At 55.7% G+C, this 20,878-nt stretch overlaps 1 protein-coding gene across 1 annotated transcript in view; it reads left to right on the forward strand.

Annotated features, from left to right (window-relative positions):
- Nucleotides 1-20,079, forward strand: part of KLF13 (KLF transcription factor 13) — a 42,327-nt gene extending 22,248 nt beyond the window's left edge. The window contains exon 2 of the mRNA XM_062205006.1: nucleotides 19,629-20,079. Within this exon, the coding sequence (XP_062060990.1) occupies nucleotides 19,629-19,918 (290 nt within the window). The 3' untranslated portion in view covers nucleotides 19,919-20,079. The remainder of the gene's footprint in view (nucleotides 1-19,628) is intronic.
- The last annotated feature ends 799 nt before the right edge of the window (nucleotides 20,080-20,878 follow it).

Consider the following 20,878-nt stretch of genomic DNA (forward strand, 5'->3'; position numbering starts at 1 on the left):
TGGCCATGTGGCCGTGTCACTTGGTGCAGCTCAGGCTCCTGGCCCTGGGCTGGTGCTGGGAGAGGGCCACTCCGTCTGCTCTCTCCCTGACACCAGAGCGCCACCCGCAGGAGGGGCCTCTGTATCCTGGGCACCTCCAGCTCCTTGTGTGCTCCCAGCTCTGAGTTACAGCCACTGGGCTGGTCGATTTCGCCGGACATCCGCAAACTGTAAGGTGGCAAAGATCAACCAGTAGAAACCTAATAAAAGGCTATGTTAAACCAGGTGTGACGGTCCCAAGCTGTATCACCAGAGAGAACCCCAGGGGCGCTTGGCATTGCAGGCCTCCAGGGTGTGGGAAGAGGTAGTTCCCTGACCCTGGAGTGTGACAAGGCCAGACCATCCTATCTGTTTGCAGACTGGTGGGGGGGTCTTCTGGAGGGAGGAGGGGCTGCAGAGGGTGGAGGCAGGGAAGGGGTGTGGGGCCAGGGGACGGGGCTTAAGGATGGCCCCACCGTCTGCCGGCTGTATGAGCTGACGCCCCACTCAGACCCCTCTGGGCCCAGTTTTTTGGCCTGTCAGCTGCAGAGTTTTACGGGGTCACTTTAAAGGTGAGTGCCCAGCTGTACCAGGGCAGGGGCTTGCAGCCCTGGCGACCCAGTACAGTTGCTGGGGGCTGGCCTGCACAGGAAAGGAAGCCACAGCCAACTTGGTGCTTGGAGACCCTGTCCCAGGCTTTCTGTACCTCTCTGAGGGGTGCCTCCTGGCTGTCGGAGGCCCCCTTGGGAAGAGGGGTGCCCTAGGGGACTCTTGAGCTGGGCCTGGTCCCTGCCATCTGGCCGGGTCCCTGCGGGGGTTGGGCTGCTTCCAGATCTGTTTTCGTTTTCAATTCCTTTTATTGCTAAACCACCCTGGGCCACAGAGAACAAACTGTTGTCCTCAGCTGACCTCGGAGTCCTCCGGGCCTCAGTTGTTTGCCGTTTGCTAATTTTAGCCTCTGATCATTTCTACCCGTATCTCCCCTCCCCTCAACGGGAGGCGCAGACCAAGAATAGCCTCAGAGAAGGGGGGGCTGTGGTGATTGTGGCTGGTGCTCCCACAGTGATCTGATGGGTGAGGAGAGGGTCTTGGCTTGTGGGGATCCCCTGCCCCCCTCTCTCTGAGGAGCCTCCGCTGCGGGAAGAAGAAGAGGGGCTCTTCTCTGAGTTGGTTTCTACTTTTAGACAGAAACCAGGACTTCCAGGAAAAATATGTCCCTGCATGGCCCTGTCTAGCTCAGACTCCCGAGAGCCCCTTCCCTGGTCCCCCAGACCACAGGACCCCAGGTACAGAGGCTGGAGAGCCCGGACATGTGCAGCCTGGCATTGCTGAGCCAGCCCTGGGGGAGTGCAGGGCCTGCGTGGGCCTGAGTTGGTGGACAGCAGTGAGGAGTGCAGGGTGTCAGGCCCAGACCTACAGGAAGGACCCCCAAACCACGGGTGGCCAGCGAGCTTTCGGAGTGTGAGGGAGAAGAGCTGTGGGTCAGGCCTGAGGCCTGGTGCTGCCACCCCTTGCCCACTGCCGTACGTCACCCGGCACCTGCTGCGGTCTGCTCTCGTCTCCCCCTGCCCCTCCAGGCCCCCCTCTCTGCCCCCCCCCCTGGTTTTGTCGGCAGTCCCAGACACGTGTCCTAACCCCAGTGCTGCAGCTCTTTAAATGTGGCTGGTTCTGCCAGTGTAACACTAAGTAAGGGTGGCGCTAGGAATCCGAAGGCCCGATCCTCCTCCCCTTGAGGGTGCGGGGGCCGCCCACTGCCCGTCGTGGGAGCAAGAAGGCAGCCGGGAAGCAGCCCTGTCAGCACTGAGCTCTTGTGCCCACAGGTATTAGTGAAATCAAAACCAGCAACAATTGGGCCGGTGCCGCGGCTCACTAGGCTAATCCTCCGCCAGCGGCGCCGGCACACCGGGTTCTAGTCCCGGTCAGGGCACCGGATTCTATCCCGGTTGCCCCTCTTCCAGGCCAGCTCTCTGCTGTGGCCAGGGAGTGCAGTGGAGGATGGCTCAAGTACTTGGGCCCTGCACCCCATGGGAGACCAGGAGAAGCACCTGGCTCCTGCCATCGGATCAGCGCGGTGCGCCGGCCTCAGCGCGCCAGCCGCGGCGGCCATTGGAGGGTGAACCAACGGCAAAGGAAGACCTTTCTCTCTGTCTGTCTCTCACTGTCCACTCTACCTGTCAAAAAAACAAAACAAAAAAAAACCAGCAACAATTGAGAGTGCTGTGGCGGGCACACTGGGAGGCCAGGAGGAGGCCCCGTGGGTCACAGGGGCAGGCGTCATCTACACCCTGGAGGGGGTGGCAGGGCCCACACCTTCCTTCTGCTCCTGGAGAAGGGCTGCCTGGGGCAGGGCTGGGCTGTCTGTGGGTCATCTTGAAGTCCTTCCGAGGTAGCACACGCGGTGAAGCACAGTTGTAGGGTAAACACGTTCTCTGCGGCGCCCGGCCCTCTGTTCCCCGTGCTGCAGCCAGGGCCGTGAGACTCCTCAGCGCTTGCCTGGGTCTTTTCCTTCCTGTCTCTCTGGAGTGGTCTTGGGGGCTCATCTTGATGTTCGGGTTCCCTGATGGTGGTTGAGGACGTGTCAGCCCCACCCCCTCATGTGATAATAGGAAACAGGGTTAGGTCAGCGTTCCTCCTCTCCGAGATCTCTGGTTGCAGGTGGGCCGTGTGTGACACTTTTCTTGAGAATTCACAGCTGCCTTTCTTTAGTTTTCCGGTGCTGTTGTCACTTGTCCCGCACCCCATGGCTGTGTGTGGTTTGTACACAGCCTCCTGGGACCCCTTCCTCACCATCCAGGCCTGTTTCCTTGGGCAGTGCCTCCTGCCCTTTGGTGGTGCTTGTTCCTGAGTGGGGTGGGGTGTTGTGTTGAGGCTTGGACCTTTACCCCAGGGTTGGGGTGTGAGTTTGTGTGGAGCTCCCTGGCTTTGCTCTGTGGACAGGGACCCAGGCCTGCACACTTTGTGAGCAGCTCGCCTCCCATGTCTCTGAGTTGACTGGGGGCCCTCTGATTTGGGGCTGATCCTTACATTTTCCTGTGTTTTCCTTCTGTCATCCCAGTTTCCCATGAATTTTCTAAATGCCCTTCCAGTCTTGCCATCGGGACTGTCACCTCTGTCAGGGTGGTTGTGTCTTTACTCGGACTCAGGTTTGGGGCCTGCTTTTCGTAAGCGGCATCCTGTTTGCTTCTGCTGAGCCAGCTTTGTCTCGGGATCTCAGCACTGCCCCTGGAAGCTTTCTTTCCCTGCTCGGCCCCTGCTTCCTCTGAGTGCCTTTTCTCGCTCATGGGTCTGCATCTCTGGTGGTCTGAGTCAGGGGCCCTTTCAATTGTTAGGTATCTGGAGACGCTACCCAAAGGGTTGAACACTGAGTATGGAATGGGTGCAGTGGCTTCTGGGAGGACCTGCTGGGCCATTTTCTCCAGGCATCTCCTCCAGAGAGAATGGGGGTTGAGGGGTCCTGGGCATTCGGAGAGGGCTGGGATGGCAACCTCCAGCTGTTCCCAAGGCCCTCTTCAGGAAGCTGCCCCTCCCTGAACCATGTCTGGGGTCCCAGTCAAGACCCCCTCCCATGGTGACTGCCAGTCACCCTCTGATGTCCATCAGGTACAGGAATGACAGCCAGCTGTCAGGGAGGAGAGAGGTAGCTGTGGGTGTGTCCACCAGAAGAAGCAGGGCCCCTCTCTGCTAGCCTCACTGTCTGCCCACCCACCAGAGGGTGCTGAGTGTCTGAGGGGCACATTAGGGAAAGAGTAATGAGCTTATTTTATTGCCTGCTCTGCTGCCTAATTTCCAGCTTCCAAATTAGAACTGTTCCTCCTTACCATGGGGCTATGTCGCCATTGTAAGTAGGAAATGTCACATGTCAGAAGTGTACTAATGCCCTAACCTGCTGGGCACCACAGCTCAGCAGCATAGCATGCTGGGAAGCACCAGTTGTTCCCCGTGTGATCACGGGGCTGATGGGCAGCCACGTTCACTGCCACTGCTCAGCATCACTAGAGAGAGGACTGGACTGCGTCGTCTTAGTCTGGGAGGGGAAAATCTAGATTCAAAATTCCAGTTGTCAACCCATGGATGTTTGATGGCTGCCATCCCTACAGCATCAGAATGTAATCCAGGTAGGAGGAGGAAGGATATGGGCAAAGCGAGTGTGGCCCTGTTTATCAGGCAAAGGTACCCAGTGGCTTCTGCTCAATTTGTTGGCCAAAAACTGTTCACAAAGTGAATCCTAGCTGCAAGGGAGTTGGGAAGGAAGCATTTTTTTTTTTTTTAAAACCTGGTACATTGCTACTCTAAAGTCAAGTTGCGAGGGAGGATGGTTGCTGGGCCCCTAGACACTGGGAGTGGCTCCCATGTATATGCCCATAGGGTGGGACTCATGATCAGGGAAGGGTCCTGTTGGCAAAGGTTGCTGCTGGGGAGTCAGTGCTCCCAAAGCATTTGAGGAACCTCAGAAATCCACTGCTTTCTCCCACATTTCCCAACAGTCGAGTCTGGAGTCACCATTTACACTGCCTAAGCAGTATTGGCTCATTACTCAAAAGCAAACCACAAGGTCATTATTGTACTGGTCACAGAAAGTGAGCGACAGGGGTTTCCTGCAGGTCATTGTCTGAACCGCATTCACCTTGTCTTTTTTTTAAAGATTTATTTATTTATTTGAAATAGTTACACAGAGAAGAGAGAAGGAAAGGGAGAGAGAGAAAGAGAGAGAGAGAGAGAGAGAGAGAGGTGTCTTCCATTAATTCCCATTTGGCTGCAATGGCTGGAGCTGTACCAGTCCAAAGCCAGGAGCCTGGAGCTTCTTCTGGGTCTCCCACCTGGGTGCAGGGGCCCAAGGACTTGGACCATCTTCTACTGCTTTCCCAGGCCATAGCAGAGAGCTGGTTCAGAAGTAGAGCAGCCAGGGCTTGAACTGGCACCCATTTGGGATGCTGGTACTATAGGCAGCTGCTTTACCCCACTATGCCACAGTGCCGACCCCAGCTTGTCTTACGTTCCTCTTGGCTGTGGCAGTTTCTTATGTGTTCCTTGTTCTGCATGACTGGCAGTTTTGAGGAGTACTGTCCACACTTTGTCCCATGTTTTTCTCATGATTGGGTGTGGCTTTGGAGCTTTAGGAAAAAGGATGACAGAGCTGAAGTGCTGTGTGCAGTACTGCATGTCCGTGGAGCATGATATCTGCATGGCTTAGCCTGCTGTTCGTGTTGCTGTTTATGTCCCAGCCTTGGCCAGGGTCGGACCTCTGGGTCCCTTTGGTGTGACCCTCCCATTCTGTCTTGTGTCTGCTGCCCCACTTGCTGGCGTTACAAGACACTTCAGGCTCCTTTTGTATTTTTCCTGCCCCAGCTGTGGAATCAGCCCGTTCTCCCAGGTCCCCTTTTCCTTTCATTGGAAAATGGGATTAGAACCTGAGATCTGGGTGCCAATGAATGACTCTGCTTCTTCAACATAGCAAAATGTAGCTGGTGAAACCGCCACGTTATAGGCATTGGTTAGTGTCCCAGCTGCTCCACTTCTGATCCAGCTCCCTGCTGATGGCCTCAGAAAAGTAGCAGAGATGGCCCAACTGTTTGGGTCCCTGCCACCCACATGGGGGACTTGGATGTAGTATCTGGCTCCTGGATTCAGTCTGGCTCGGCCCTGGCCATTGCAGCATCTGCAGGTGAACCAGCGGATGGAAGACCCGCCCCCCCCCCCTTTTTTTTTTTTTGACAGGCAGAGTGGACAGTGAGAGAGAGAGAGAGACAGAGAGACAGAGAGAAAGGTCTTCCTTTACTGTTGGTTCACCCTCCAGTGGCCGCTGTGGCCGGTGCACCGCGTTGATCCGAAGCCAGGAGCCAGGTGCTTCTCCTGGTCTCCCATGTGGGTGCAGGGCCCAAGGACTTCCCGGGCCACAGCAGAGAGCTTGACTGGAAGAGGGGCAATGGGGACAGAATCCGGTGCCCCGACCGGGACTAGAACCCGGTGTGCTGGGGCCGCAGGCAGAGGATTAGCCTATTGAGCCGCGGCACCGGCCTACCTCCCCCATTTTCTGTAATTCTTTCTTTTCTTCTTCTTCTTTTTTTTTTTTCCTTTAAGATTTATTTATTGATTTGAAAGGCAGAAATAGAAGGAGGGAAAGAGAGAGAGAGAGAGAGAGAGAGAGAGAGAGAGAGAGAGAGAGAGAGAGAGAGAGATCTTCCATCTGCTGGTTTATTCCCCAAATGGCTACGATGGCTGGGGCTGGGCCAGGGCCAGGCTGAAGCCAGGAGCCAGGAGCTTCTTCCAGGTCTCTCGTGTGGGTGCAGGGACCCAAGGACATGGACTATCTTCTGTGGATTTCCCAGGCGCATAAGCAGGGAGCTGAATCAGAAGTGGAGCAGCCGGGACTCAAACTGGCACCTATATGGGATGCCTGCAATGCAGGCGGAGGCTTGACCTTCTACACTACAGTGCCAACCCCAACTCTGACTTTCAAATAAATAAAACATAAAAAAAAAAAAATAAGATTTCTCCATCTGTGTCAATCAGTAACTTCTTCCTTTTTATCACAGAATAGCATTCCATTGTGTGGATTCTCCACACTTTGCATATCTGTGCATCTGTAGAAGCTGCTTTCTTCTGGATAAAGTTGCTGTCAGCATTTGTTCACAGGTTCTTGTGTGAACATAATTTTCAGTTTAGATTGCCGGGTGGTGTACTAAGTCTCTGTTTAACTCATAAGGAACTGCCAAACTGTCTTCCAAAATCGCGCGCGGTTTAACATGCTCCAGTGGTGGAAGAGTGGCTAGCTGGCCAGCATTTGGAGTTATCAGGTTTTGGGTTTTTGCTGTTATTATATGCGTATGGGGGCCTCTGAGAGGCTTAATCTGCAGCTTGGGATGGCAGGCGACAGTGAGCACCGCTACCCATACGGCTTTACCATCTGTCCGTCTTCTTTGCTTGAGTGTTCAGATCTTTTGTTCATCTTTTTTTTTTTTAAGATTATTTGGTTGTGGCCAGTGCTGCGGCTCACTTGGCTAATTCTCTGCCTGTGGCGCCAGCACCCCAGGTTCTAGTCCCGGTTGGGACGCCGGATTCTCTCCCGGTTGCTCCTCTTCCAGTCTAGCTCTCTGCTCTGGTCCAGCAAGGCAGTGGAGGATGGCCCAGGTGCTTGGGCTCTGCACTCACATGGGAGACCAGGAGGAAGCACCTGGCTCCTGGCTTTGGATTGGCGCAGGGTGCCGGCCGCAGCGGCCATTTGGGGGGTGAACCAACAGAAAAGGAATACCTTTCTCTCTGTCTCTCACTGTCCACTCTGCCTGTCAAAAAAAAAAAAAAAAAAAAAAAAAGGAAAAAAGATTATTTAGTTGAAAGGCGGAGTTACAGACAGAGAAGAAGAGATAGAGATCTTTCATCCATTGGTTCACACCCCCGCCCCCCCAATGGCCACAATGACCAGGGCAGGCCATGTTGAAGCCAGGAGCCAGGAGCTTCTTAGTCTCCCACATGGATACAGGGGCCCAAGCAGTTGGGCTATCTTCTGTTGCTTTCCCCAGGCAAGTTAGCAGGGAGCTGGACTGGAAGTAGAGCAGCCAGGACACAAACTAGTGCCCACATCGGATGCCCGCGTTGCAGGCGACAGCTTTACCTGCTATGCCACAACACCAGCTCCCCTTGTTTATTTTTTAAGTCAGGTTTAAGTTGAGATTTATTAGTTCTTTATATAATCTGGATACAAGTTGCCATCATTTTTTTTATCAGCCACAGATGAAGAATATTTTATTTATTATTATTTTTAAAGATTTATCTATTTATTTGAAGGAGAAACACAGAAAAGGAGAGGCAGAGAGAGAGAGAGAGGTCCTCCATCTGCTGGCTCAGTCCCCAGATGGCCACAATGCCTGGAGCTGTGCCAGTCTGAGGCCAGGAGCCTCTTCCAGGTCTCCCACGTGGGTGCAGGGGCCCAAGGACTTGGGCCATCTCTGCTGCTTTCCTAAGCCATAGCAGAGAGCTGGATCGAAAGGAGCAGCTGGGACTTGAACCAGTGCCCATGTGGGATGCCAGCACTGCAGGCAGCGGCTTTACCTGCTATGCCAGAGCGCCAGCTCCAGATGAACATTTTAATCAAATAATTAAGACTGGCTCTTCAAGTGTGGCTTTCAAACTCCTGCTTCTGTTTTTCCTCAGTGTTGCAGAAAATCCTAGAGAAGGCTGGTTGAAATGTCATCCCTGGGCTGCCGGCAGCTGTCAGGGCTGTGTGTGTGTGTGTGTGCAGCAGTCTCATTGTGATGCCCAGAGCGAGGCTGAGGATGAAGGCTCCTGATGCAGGGGGACCGCCAACTTCCGGATGGCAGAGAAATGGGGTCGGGGCCCGGACATGTGCCCTCCCTCCATGCGGCTCAGGGAAGCTGCTCCTAACCTAGTGATGGGGCCCTCAGAACAGAGAAGAGGGGCTGGCGTCATGGCACAGCAGATTAAACAGCCTGAAGCGCTGGCATCCATGTGAGTGCTGGTTGAAGTCTCAGCTGCTCTGTTTCCCACCCAGCTCCCTGCCATGTGCCTTAGGCTCTGCCACTCATGGGAAACCTGGGTGGAGTTCCAGGCTCCTGGCTCTGGTTGAGCCCAGCCTCGACCATTGCTGCCATTTTGGGGAGTAAGCAGAGAGTGGAAGATCTCTCGCTGCGGTTCAAATAAATAAATCTTAAAATAGAACAGAGGAAATAAATGGGCACGTTGGCTCCTTGGGTTCAGCTCACAGGGGTCCACTGATAGCGCTGATCAACGAAGCCTTTGCATGTGGCACTTCTGGGTGGGGGCAGGAACACCTGTCAGCATATCCCTTCAGGAGCAGCCAGGGGTGGGAGATGGAGTCCAGAGCCGTTGTCTGGGGTGGTTTACTGGCAGAAACCATCCGTATTTTATTGTTGCTGTTTTTAAAGGGACCCTGGAAACGGAAATTTTCAAATGTGTTTTGTAACCCTGAGCATAAGGAGAGAAAACACCTTTGTGAAATTCCCGGCATGGGATCCTTTTGACATTTCCAGGCAGCGTACCAGGGCATGCAAGCAGTGGGCGGGCTGTGGGATTCCGAGGGGCGGTCCCAGAGTGGGCGGGAGCTCGGGTGGTGTGTGTGTGTGTGTGTGTGTGTGTGTGTGAGAGAGAGAGAGAGAGAGAGAGAGAGAGAAAACGTTCCTGCACGCTTTCTGCTCACCCAAGGCAGTTCAGCTAAAAAATATCGAATACAGAAAGGACGGTCCCAGACAAATGGCGTCTTCCCCACGCCGGCCACTTCCTTCCTGCAGGAACAGCTTGGGAGCGCGGCGTCTCGCGTGCACTTGTAGGTGGGCCTGAGCTGCTCCGTAGTCCGCTTCCTTCACCGTCCCGTGATGGGACTGTTCAGAAGGGGCCCCCACCTGTGGCCCCGGAGAGCATGAGGGCTACTCCCTTGCCCAAGGAGCGCTGGGACTCCACCCCCTGCCCAGGGTCCTGTGGGAGGGAGGCAGGGCACCGAACAGGGTTCCTGCTCGGGAGGCTGTCCCAGCGTTTCCTCCCCTCCCTCACCACCAGGCAGACCCCTGCAGTGCTCTTGAGGAAGCTGGGACACCCCAACCTTGGGGGCTCTGGGGGCCAGGAAGGGGGCAGTGTGCACTGTGGCACCCACCTTACCTTCCTGGCTGGCGGCCCCTGGGGTACTCCCTTCGGATCCTGTTCTCTCTCCAGGTGTAGACAGGAAGAAGCCTAGGAAACGACGGGGGGCCAGGCTGGCTGTGAGGAGGGAGGGAGGCGTGGACAAGCCAAGGGGCAGGCCTGTGATGGGGCAGGGGCTGGGCTCTCCTGTCTACACAGCGGTGGGAGGATGGGCTGCGGGTAGGGCTGAGACAGGGCCTCCCACTGCTGCCTCCCTGCCAGGCAGCTTGCTCTCTGCAAGACATTTTCTGAACACAATGGGTTTCCCAGGTCTTGGGTGTAAATCGCTTGGATGGGGAGGCCAACCAACGGGAAGCATCTGGTGGGTGGGTGAGGCCGAGGCCCAGGAGTGGCCTGGACCCCGCTGAGTGTCTGCAGCATGAGTCTCTGATGCTGTCCAACTGGTTTAGAAAAGAGAGTTCAGTGTCCAGCATTTTTGTACTTTTTGTTTCAGCTCCCTTCAAAACCAAAGGCAAACGTTTTGCCCCATGGTCAGAATGACATACACACTTTTAATCTAATCTGTTTCCTTTAGAAGGCCGGCTCTTAGAAGTAGCTTGCTTTGGTAAGTTCTCCTGCAAACCTCATGACTTTCCTGGGAGACAGCCTGCTGCAGGGGTAGGCCCAGTGATAGGTGAAGGGCAGGCGCAGTACCTGTGCCTCAGCTGAGCGCCACTGATTGCAGCAACTCTAACCAGCCAGGCCTCTGGGAAGGGGCTGCCTGCTCCTGCTGCAGGAGACCTGCTGGCTGCTGAGGTCCCCAGGGGCACCTCCTGCTGGGATGTCCCAGCCTGGGAAGGCCTACCGTGAAACTGCAGCCTGCGGTGGATGGGGAGCTGCTGGCCTGCCCCTGGGACACTGCAGGCCCCCCGTGCGGAGGGTGGGTTGCCTCATAGTACGGAGTGTGTCAGGCCTGACCCCAGTACCTGTGCCCCGAGATGGGGAATTGACATCAATAGGTTTTCTGCACCCACCTTCTGGGGCGGGAGCAGCCACAGCACTTCCTATTCCGTGGGCTGGAGGGGCTAACAGAATTCTTTCCTGTAGGCCAGATCTAGCCTGGGAGGTCCAGCTCTAATGGGTGCATGACCTGGCTGTGGGTGGGAGTTAGGGGGACATTTGACGCCGTATCATCTCTGAGATGGTTTCATACGAACAGCTTCCTGTCTCCTAGGGTTGGTGTGGAGTCAGGTGTACCGGTCCATGGTACATGCCTGCAGCTGTCTCTGCTGTGGGTAGTGCCTGCCATGGGAGTGCCTGCAGCAGGGCTTGGTCCTTGCTGGCAGGGCCCACCCAGCAGGCTCTGGGGAAGAGGCCAGGGAGAGGAAATGGAGGCAGTGGGGGAGGGGAGACACAGGAAGAGGAAGTGGGGCACACTGGTTGCTAAACCCTCTACAGAGGGGCTCCTCCTGCAGTTGCCTGGGGTGCCTGCAGGGGAGGAGGCCTGCTGACCACTGTGCCTCCCCCTCCCAGGAGGCCTGGGATGGCCTAGGAATGTGGTTGTTTCTGTAGCAGGGGAAGGGAGGGGCAGTTGAGCTTCTCTGCAAGGCTCCGCAGGCCTCCCTGGGTGCTGCCATGCCTGGTGCCCCCAAAACAGCACAAGAGGCTTTCCCATGCCGTGCCCTCCCGCTGTCCCCACATGTGCCCTGCCCGCCCTCTCCTTTGCTTTCTTTCTTTTTGTTTTCTCTTTTTTTCTTCTTTTTTGATCTAAGAACCCTTTCCCAGAAGTCTGCACTCCTCAGCAGCTTGCAAACAGACAGACTCTCCTGCCTTGAACTGGGTAGGTGGATGGACTTGGCCAGCAGGCTGCCAGCACCTGGCCATCCACCCAGTTTGTCTCTGGGTGCCCAGCTGGCCATCAGATGGGTTTTGTGGCAGGAGGTGGCACACAGGTATTTGAAGGAGGCCTCCTGTTGGCACCTGCATAAATTCTCTGCTGAGTGTTTGTCTTCAGGGGCCGTTTACGTCTGATGTCCGAATTGCCTGTCAAACCCGTGATCAGGGAATGCCCTCCAGAAGGACGATCTGAGTGAGCCTGGGCTCTGGAGCCCGGGCCCCTGCCCCAGGACCTCTCCTGTAAGGGCTTGGCGATCATGAACTCCTTCTGCTTTCTTATGGTATTCTGTTACATGGGTGTTCCGGAATTATTTTGAAAGGGCCTCCGTGGAAGGATACTTGTTGGTTTTTGGCTTCTTTACAGGATAACCAGACACCTAGTCCCGTTTCGTAGGTGTGCAGCTGTGTCTATGGGCAGGTTCGGTTGCTGGGTCAGAGGGTGTGTGCATCCATAATTTTGAAAGGTATTGCCAAATTGCCCTAAAAAGTTTGCAGCAGTTTGTGTCCCCATCAGCAAAGGATGACAGAGCGTGTTTCACTGTGGCCGCACCAATCTGATGGGGGAAAAGTGTTTCCATGGGGCTTCACTTGGCTTTACCTCCTGATAGGTGGGGTTGAGCATCTTTTCAGGTGTTTGAGAGCCAGTTGAATTTCATTTTTCATGTATTTTCATTTTTCTGTCCTCTTCCTATGGAGTATTGGTTTCTTTAATTTTGGTGAGCTGTTTTGTATTGGAGATTAGTGTGATAGGTGCTGCAAACACAGGGGTTTTCTTTGTCATTTATCTTTTTGAAAATTGATTTCCTATTATTTGAAAGATGGCCTTGTGAATCTTTTACCTTTGTTTATGATGACTCTATCCATAGAGAAGTATTTTATACTTTCATGTAATCAACTGTGTCCATCTTTTCTTTTATGGTTTCTGGACTTTCGAGTCATAGAATTTCTTTCCATTTCACCCTTTGGTCCATTTTAGAATTGATTCTGGTGTGAGGTGTGCAGCATGAATGGAACCTTCCTTCCACATGCTGCCTCTGTCCTAATGCACTTACTGAGACACACCCCTCGACGTACACAGTTGCTACCGCCTGGTCTATTCTGGCTCGCCACTGTGCCCTGGTCGGTTAGCAGCTTACACGACAGTGTGCTAAATGTTTAGTGGTCTCAGTCCCCCTTCATTGTCCTTTTGCAGAATTTTTCTGGCTCCTTCTTTTTGTTATTTTACTGTGACCACATTTTAGGGTCAAGTTACCCTATTCCAAAACAAAGCAAAGTACAAGCGACAGGAACACCTGCTTTGAACAGTGTCTGGATCCAGGGTAGATCTGTGGAGACAGCCCGAGGTGGATTCCCTGGTTGAAGCATTGCCCCGAGGCTGTGTGTGGTGATAGTCCTGTCAGCTCTTGCACGTGGGACAATGCACAGGAGTGTGTGACCAGTGCCTCTGTGTGTCCACAGCCACAGTAGTAGACAGAGCACCCTGGGGCAGGGGCGGGGACCCTGAGCTGCTTCTGGAAGATGAATGCTGCCTCTTGTGGGCCTTGGACCTGCAGCGGCTGTTCTGTCCCTGTTCTGCCCCTGCTGCCTTGCTCATCCCCCCCAGGGGCCCTGGCCACAGGTGATAACAGCTTATCTCCCCTACAGCAGGCACAGGCCTGGGCCCAGTTGTCTCCTGCTTAACCCGCACAGTAACCGAGAGTCCACTGAGATGAGGACCCCTGGTGGGGGGTAGCGCTGCATGGGGCTCCGGCAGCCCTGGCTGTGGCTTTGCCGTCACCTCCAGCCAGCCGAGTGGCTGCCCGTACCCTGCACTGCCTGTGCTCCTGGGCCTTGGTTTGTTCACTTGTTCAGTCGGCAGCTAAGAGCTTCCAGCCTGGACTCCCTGAGGCCCAGGTCATCTGTCAGCTCCTCCAGGGTTATCCGAGCACTGGCTTTTGTAGTGAGCAGCAGAGCAGCTGGAGGGCCTCCCGAGGAGTGGGAGAGGTGCACTGTGCACCTCAGAGCCTGCATTTCCTTCCAGGCCAGCAGTTGATGGGCCCCAGTGTCTGGTGGAGCCTCCCAGGAGTGAAGAGCTTGGCCCTGGAGGTTGGGAGCTGGAGATGGCTCCAAGCTGGTGCCTGCAGATGAAGGGTGTCTGCTGACAGCGGCAGCCTGCCCTGGTGGTGGACAGCCCAGGTCAGCGCTGTGGACGGGAGCCCAGGGAAGCTGCTTCTCCCAGGAGTCTCCTGCCCTGGCTCCGCCCCTCTGGGTCACCGCAGACACCCACGTGGATTCCCTGTGCCCACAGAGGCCTGCTCCTGTGATCCAGGACGCCCTGGTGAAGCTGTGGATCCATTGGCCTTTCTTCCCCCCTCCCCCGCGGCCTCCCTTCTCCCTGCCACAGAGGGGAGGCCTGCTAGAGCAAAGGCCTTTGTCCCTGGTCTCTGCCGGAGCTCGGGCTCAGTGCTGGGCACTGGGGAGACAGAAATGGCCTCCCTCCCCCAGACACACATGCCGTCCACTGGGGTCAAAAACAAAAAGAACCGTGTTGGGGCTTGGCCAGGTGCTACTGGAGCCAGCAGGGCCCTGCTCGCCTTGGGGGCGGGGTGGGAGGCGGGTCACTCAAGATAATTGGGACAGGAGGTAGAGCCGCGGGCAGTGCGCGCCCTGCCCCAGTTCTGAGCCCCGGCTTCGAGCCTGCTGCATTTGCATGTGGCTCCCGTGCAGGACTCAGGGGTGGGCTTGGGCCGGGGGCTTGGCGAGAGGCACCCTTGCTCTGCCCTCCCGGTCAGCCTCTCGGAGGGAACACGCCGTCCCGCCCGGCCTGTGGCTTGGGCAAGAGGCGTGTATGGGACAGCGTGTTCCTCGATAAGATGAGGCAACCGCTGTCGGCCGCGCTGCGCGCTCGGCTGGGCGGCCGCCTCGCTGCGGCGGCGCCAGGGAACATTTATGTAACCCGGCCCGTGCGCCCCGCGCGGCCCCGCCCCGCGCCCCTGCCGCCGCCACGCCTCGGCCCACGGCTCTCCCCAGCGCCGCCCCCGCCGCCGCCGCCGGTTCGCAGCCGGGCACCCCAACCCCCGCCTGGCTCTTACTCCGCGCCCCCACAGTGGCTGGATCCTCCCCCAACCTCCCCCCGCCCGCGCCGGCTCCTCACCTGGCCTGACCTCAACCCGCTTCCGCTCACACAGTCTAAACCTCATCTTGCCGTGCGGCCCCCGCCCCGTGCACAAGTGCGCAGAGTCAAGGCCTTGACGCCCTTCCGGCCTCTGAGCGTGGGGGTCCGCTGGACCTGGAGCGGCCCGGGATGCGCCAGAAGGCAGAGCTCCTCTGGGCCTGGAATCCCAGGGATCCTGGTCCCCATCCTGAGCTGGAGTCAGCCCTCTGCTTCTGAGGGCCCTGTCGTATCTTTGTCTTCCTGTCGCGTGCCCAGCAGGGATGCGGATTTTAGTGCCTTAGAGCGGAAGGTGGGCCCCCTGCCCTCCCTGGTGGCCCCCCGCGCTTACTCAGCTCAGCCGCGCCACCCTGAGGTCAGTGCCCAGAACAGCAGTTTCCAAGGTGAAGCTGGAGGAGGCACCTGCGGCCACCTGAGACCCTTTTAGTATCAAAAGTCCGTGCACGACAATGTCATTCTTCGCCCGATTCTCCCAAAGAGTACATGGAATATTCCAGATGCTGCACAATGTGTGTGCTTGGTTAGAGGTTGCTTTCAGTTTTCATGCCTAATCCGGAAAGTATCGATAGATATAAAGCCATGGGGCCGGTGCTGTGGCGCAGCAGGTTAACGCCCTGGCCTGAAGCACCGGCATCCCATATGTGCGCCGGTTCTAGTCCCGGCTGCTCCTCTTCTGATCCAGCTCTCTGCTATGGCCTGGGAAAGTAGTAGAAGATGGCCAAGGGCTTGGGCCTCTGCAGCCATGTGGGAGACCTGGAATAGGCTCCTGGCTTTGGATTGGCGCAGCTCCGGCCATTGCAGCCACTTGGGGAGTGAACCAGCAGATGGAAGACCTCTCTGTCTCTACCTCTCTCTGTAACTCTTTGAAATAAATAAAATAAATTAAAAAAAAAAAAAAAAGCCGAAGCTCTTTGGGCCCCTCTTGAAAGTAGGAGTGGGAGTGCCCTGGAGTCCCCTCTTTTCTCTCAGTACCCCACCCCCACTGCTCCCGGCAACCTCCTGGGTGCTGCTCACATGTCACCACTCAGCGGCTGCCCCGCCAGTGCCAGGGCTGCTCCTTGCCAGCGCAAATCAGGACTTCTGTTTGTGCACCAGGTCGTTCGTTGTTACCTCTCCTGAAATGGGCTGGGTCAGGACTGTGTCCCCGGGGCCAGGCCTTGGGTACGTGCTCAGTGAGCTCATGGCACTGCTGTTGCCCAGGGAAGCCAAGGTGTGCTGGCTGAGGGGAGAGTCAGGCTCTCCCCACCTTCCTCACCCCGGGCTGCCTGGACCAGCTGCCCCTCCCCCTCGAGGCTGCGCTTCTCCGGCCCCAGCATCACAAGATCCTTCCGTGGTGAGGCCCACTTCACCTGTTTCCCATGGTTGCAAGCAGGACTCCAAAGAGGACAGACCCCCAGCAAGGATGCGGGGCTGTTGGGGAGCGAGGGTGCTCTCAGTATGGGATGCATCCCCATCCTTCCCTGGGGCCCAGTGGACTGGGATGCTGAGAGCCAGTGTTTCAGGAGTGGATGTGTGGGACATGCTGATCTCAGGGCTAGGGCTGCTTGTGTACAGCCCCGTGGCACCACCGTGTGGGCCCCACTGTGAGGATGAGGCAGTGCACACCTCTCGTGTGGCTGCTGTAACACAGGACCACATGCTGGGGGTTCTGGAAACCAGAAGTCCAAAACCAAGGTGGTGGCAGAGTTCATTCCCCTGGGGCCTCCAAGGAGCATGCAGTCCTCGCTTCTCTCTTGACCTCTGCCTCCAGCAACCCTTGGCAACCCTTGGCGTTCCCTGGCTTATGCTGCAGCACCCCAGTCGCTGCGTCCATCCTCAGTGGCCTCGTCTCTCTGTGTCCTCTTCTCCTGAGGGTACTTGCTGTCTCTGCCCAAGCCCCTTACCTTCGTTACACTGGGAAGAGCCTGGCTACTTCCAAGTAAGTCGCCCTCACAGGTTAGGGCTTACCTCTGCAGGGACCACATTCACCTCCACCCATACATGGAAGAGCCGGGGTCTGAGCCTCACATGTGTGAGGACACAGGAATCCTGGGGCCGTCTAAGCTTTTACTCACTGATGGGATCTTGAGTCTCCAAGAGTGGAATCACCATGTGACAGATTCCAAGCGTTTCTGTTGATGAGATTTTATTTTTCTTGGAACTAAGTAGCAGTTTCTTCAATACTAAAGCTTCTTTGAGCATGATTTGGGATATATTAAGCTAGATATAGAATTATATTTAAATAGTCCTTCTTCTTGCCATTAAAGAAATTAGGTGACTTTTAAGAATCATAACACAGAAGAGCTTACAACCTGAAGCACCCTTCCCTTTCCCAGTCCACCCCACCCACCAGCACTTCGCTCTCTGATTTTCGTTGTCTTGGTAGTTACTGCTATAAGTGAACTGTATGACTGCGTTGCTGTTTATTAGAGTTAGGTAGTCTCTGTTCCCCGTCTGCCCTGAAATGTAAGGGTTTACATCACTTCCACCATTCCTCCCACCTCTTCCCTCATTGGTGGATGTGTTCTTATTCTAATTCTGTTGTTGATTATCCTTGTAACTCTCACCCTCTATTACTCACTTAGGCTTTCTCCTTACACTGTGTAAGCATCTTTGTACCTTTCCATAAATACACCGTGTCTGCTGGGCTATGGGTCAGTTGTAGATGTTTTGTCTGTCAGATTGATCCTGCACACTGACAGCAAGTGCTGGGGTTTATGTGACTGACTATAGCTTGTCTGTCTGCCAAGGCTTGTGCTAGGATTACATTTCTTTCTGCCATCTCATGGGGTTGTTATGAAGGATAAATAATAGAACAGCACTTGGCTCATTTCACCCGTTGCTCATAATCATGTGGCATTTAGTTTACTTCTAATCTGGACTGTAATTTTCTTCTGTTTTTCCTGGAGTTTCTCATTGCCTCTCTTTTTTTTTCTTGAAAACAAAGAATAGTCGTGCATCTTCTCTGCGTTGTGGAGTTTATCCAGCGTCTTGGTTGTACTCTTTGGCACCCAGAGCTCACTTTTTTCCTGAAGCTGCCTCCCTGTGAGCACTGGTTTTTTTGCTCCCATGGTCTCTCAGGCCACTGTGTCACTGTTCACTTGTCCCTGGCTTCAGGTTTCCTCTCGTTTTGCTGGAGTATGGAAGTTGTGAACCCAGAAGGCTCTGTCCTGTCTCCAGGCATCCGGCGTGCCCTAGGCTTGGGCCCCTGTACCCACATGAGAGACACAGAAGTTGTTCCCGGCTCCTGGCTTCAGATTGGCCCAGCTCTGGTTGTCGCAGCCATTTGGGGAGTGAACCGGTGGAAGACCTCTCTCTCTCTCTCTCCCTCTCTCTCTCTCTCTAACACTGCCTTTCAAATAAATAAATCTTTTTAAAAAAAGTTTTGGGACCTCCTGTTTCTCCTGGAGTTCTGACACTGCGGAAACTGGAGACAAGGGCTTCACTCACTCACCCTGCCGGCTCCCACACCACCTCTTCCCTTGTCAGTCTCCCCTTTTCTCTTTCACTGACAGATACTGGCCTTTTATTTCTTTTGTAATGTCCTCTCTTCTGTTTTTTCCTATTTTCTTAATAGATGCTCCTATTAGATGTCAAATTCCCTGGACTCTCACTTTAGCTCCTACTGCCTGTAACTGTCCAAAGGGTTTGGAAAATGGTGGCGGCTAGTTGGTTTTGAATCCCCTCCCCAGCACCCTTCTCTGCAAATATAGAACCAGTGGGGAGAGCGAGTACAGCTCCGTGTGGCCCTTGGCCTTGGCGGCCAAGGAGATGGGACACGGTGGCATTCACAGTTTCTAGAACTGTTTTTGGTTCTGTTTTTCTGGGATATTTCCTTGAGTGTATTTCTAGCTTTTTAGTGGAATTTTTGTGGGGCAACAGGATTTTCAGTTTCCAAATGCTATTTTTTGTTCCCTGAACTTCCTTTTTAATGGTATCCTGTTTGCTTTATACATCAAATTTTGTCTGAAATCCCTCTGAGAATACTGATTAGAACTTTACATTAGCATTTCCTGCCTTCACTCCTTTTCCTCTGGAGTTGGTGGTTTTGTTGCTCTTGGCTTTTCCCTTTCGTGCTGCGGATTTCAGTGGCCGTCTGGCCATCCCTGAGCCGTCCGTCCATGTTTAAAGTGGGTGGGTGGTGTGGGTCTGCTCTGCCGGGCGTAGGTGGGCCCCACTTAAGGATCCCGAACACCCTGCTCTAGCCTGTGTGCAGTAAGGGGGGACAGGTAGCCGTGTGGCTGTCCCCAGTGCCCACAGGCTGTGTTATGGGGTGCCAGAGCCCCCCACTAGTTCTCCTTGAGCAGCTGGTGTTGCTTTTGTGGTTCACAGTTTGCCTGGGTAAATGCTGCCCTGTCCTTGCCCTGGGTAAGGGATGGGAGGAGGGGGTAGGATCTGAGCCCACCTTCACCACTGCCTGCCCGCCCGTGTTCTGCACCCCCACACAGACTGCTCCAGGCCATTGCCTTTCTCAGCCACCGTGCTCCCACCCACGACTTCTCCTGTGCTGGCTGCCACTTTCAGGCCACACAGGCCCTTGTGCGAGAGGAAGCAGCAGACTCAGGTGCTAGAAATGGCCCAGTCTGGTGCCCTCCAGCTACAGACAAGACAGGGTCAGAGCAATGGCTGGCGCTGGAGTTCGGGAATTATCTTCCTGTCCTGTAAGGACTCCAGGGTCTGTGTGTGGGACGACCAGGCCCCCGCGGACCTGTAGATCTGGGACGGGAGCCTGCAACCCCACGGCTGGGGACAGCTGAGCCTGCACTGGGGTTGGGCCGTGTGCTTTGTGGTGTACTTCCTGGGGTGTACTGGGACCTCAGGCCCTGAGCGCTACCCACCTCGACGGCCGCTCGTGCTTCAGCACCCGAAATCACTCTCTGCTTCCACCCCAGGTGTGTGTGTGCGCGCGTGGGCATGTGCGTGTGTGCGCGGACGGCTTCGTCACGGAGCTGGCCCCGGTGAAGTGACACTGACCCTGTGCCCCTGTCGCCCACAGGTGAGCGGCCCTTCGCTTGCAGCTGGCAGGACTGCAACAAGAAGTTTGCGCGCTCGGACGAGCTGGCGCGGCACTACCGCACACACACCGGGGAGAAGAAGTTCAGCTGCCCCATCTGCGAGAAGCGCTTCATGCGCAGCGACCACCTGACGAAGCACGCGCGCCGCCACGCCAACTTCCACCCGGGCATGCTGCAGCGGCGCGGCGGGGGCTCGCGGACCGGCTCGCTCAGCGACTACAGCCGCTCGGACGCCAGCAGCCCCACCATCAGCCCCGCCAGCTCGCCGTGAGCCCGCCGGCCCGTCCTGTCCTTTTGTAACGAGAACGAAGCCGCGAACTTAGGAGAAGTCCACGAGAAAACACTTTTCTTCACCTCAGGTGTCAAAGTCAGTTTGTTTGTTTTTTAAGAAAAAAAAAAAAAAAAAACCACAACGAAAAATTTCCAAAAATACCATTCACAAATTGCACAACAGACGTACCCATGAAGTTGAGATTCAGTGGTGTTGAACCCCCTTTCTCAGGGATGGACACGTTCTGTGAGGTCAGTGAGGACACCTCTTCTGGCGCCTTACTCTGTACATAGATTTGCACTCTGGAGTTTTCTGTTAGGTTTGGGAACACGCTGGGGACAGCGCGGGCTGACCAGTGCAGGCGGAGTCCGCCAGGGCCCGGGCACATGCCGTCATGGACGTTTGTACTTCTCCCACAGATTCCCAAGCGACCAGGCCCCTGCCCCTGCCCTGCCTCGCCCCTCAGGCGTGGTCGGTGAGGGATGCGTGCCTCAGAGGGATGCCTTAAGCCAGGGCAGGCCAGAGGAACACTCCACCAGGAGGAGCCATGGAGGGAGCCTCGCCCGCCGGCTCCACCTCCAGGAGCCCTTGCCTGGGACCTGGGAGAACCAGAACCAGAGCCTGAGTGGGCACAACACTGCACCATCTGACCTGGCAGGAGACAGCAGCTGGGCCCCGCCTGCCCAGGACCCCGACCCCTGTGTCCCTGCAGAAGGCACGTGGGGACCCTGTGTTGTGTGGCAAACAGAGGCTGGGGACCATGGTCGTCTGCACAGGTGTCAGGAAGTGCAGTGGGCCCATCCAGCCCCCGCGGCTGTCCCCCAGGCACTTCTGTGGGCGAGGCTGGCAGGCCAGCTTGTCAGAGGGTCTGCGTGGTGGTGGACAGCGTGGGGACTTCGCGGAGTCCGTCCTGTGCCGACAGATCAGAGCGCTGGGACTTGGAATTGGCAGGAGTGTGGC

This window comes from Lepus europaeus, chromosome 11, assembly GCF_033115175.1.
Source record: "Lepus europaeus isolate LE1 chromosome 11, mLepTim1.pri, whole genome shotgun sequence".
Classification (NCBI taxonomy): Eukaryota; Metazoa; Chordata; class Mammalia; order Lagomorpha; family Leporidae; genus Lepus; species Lepus europaeus.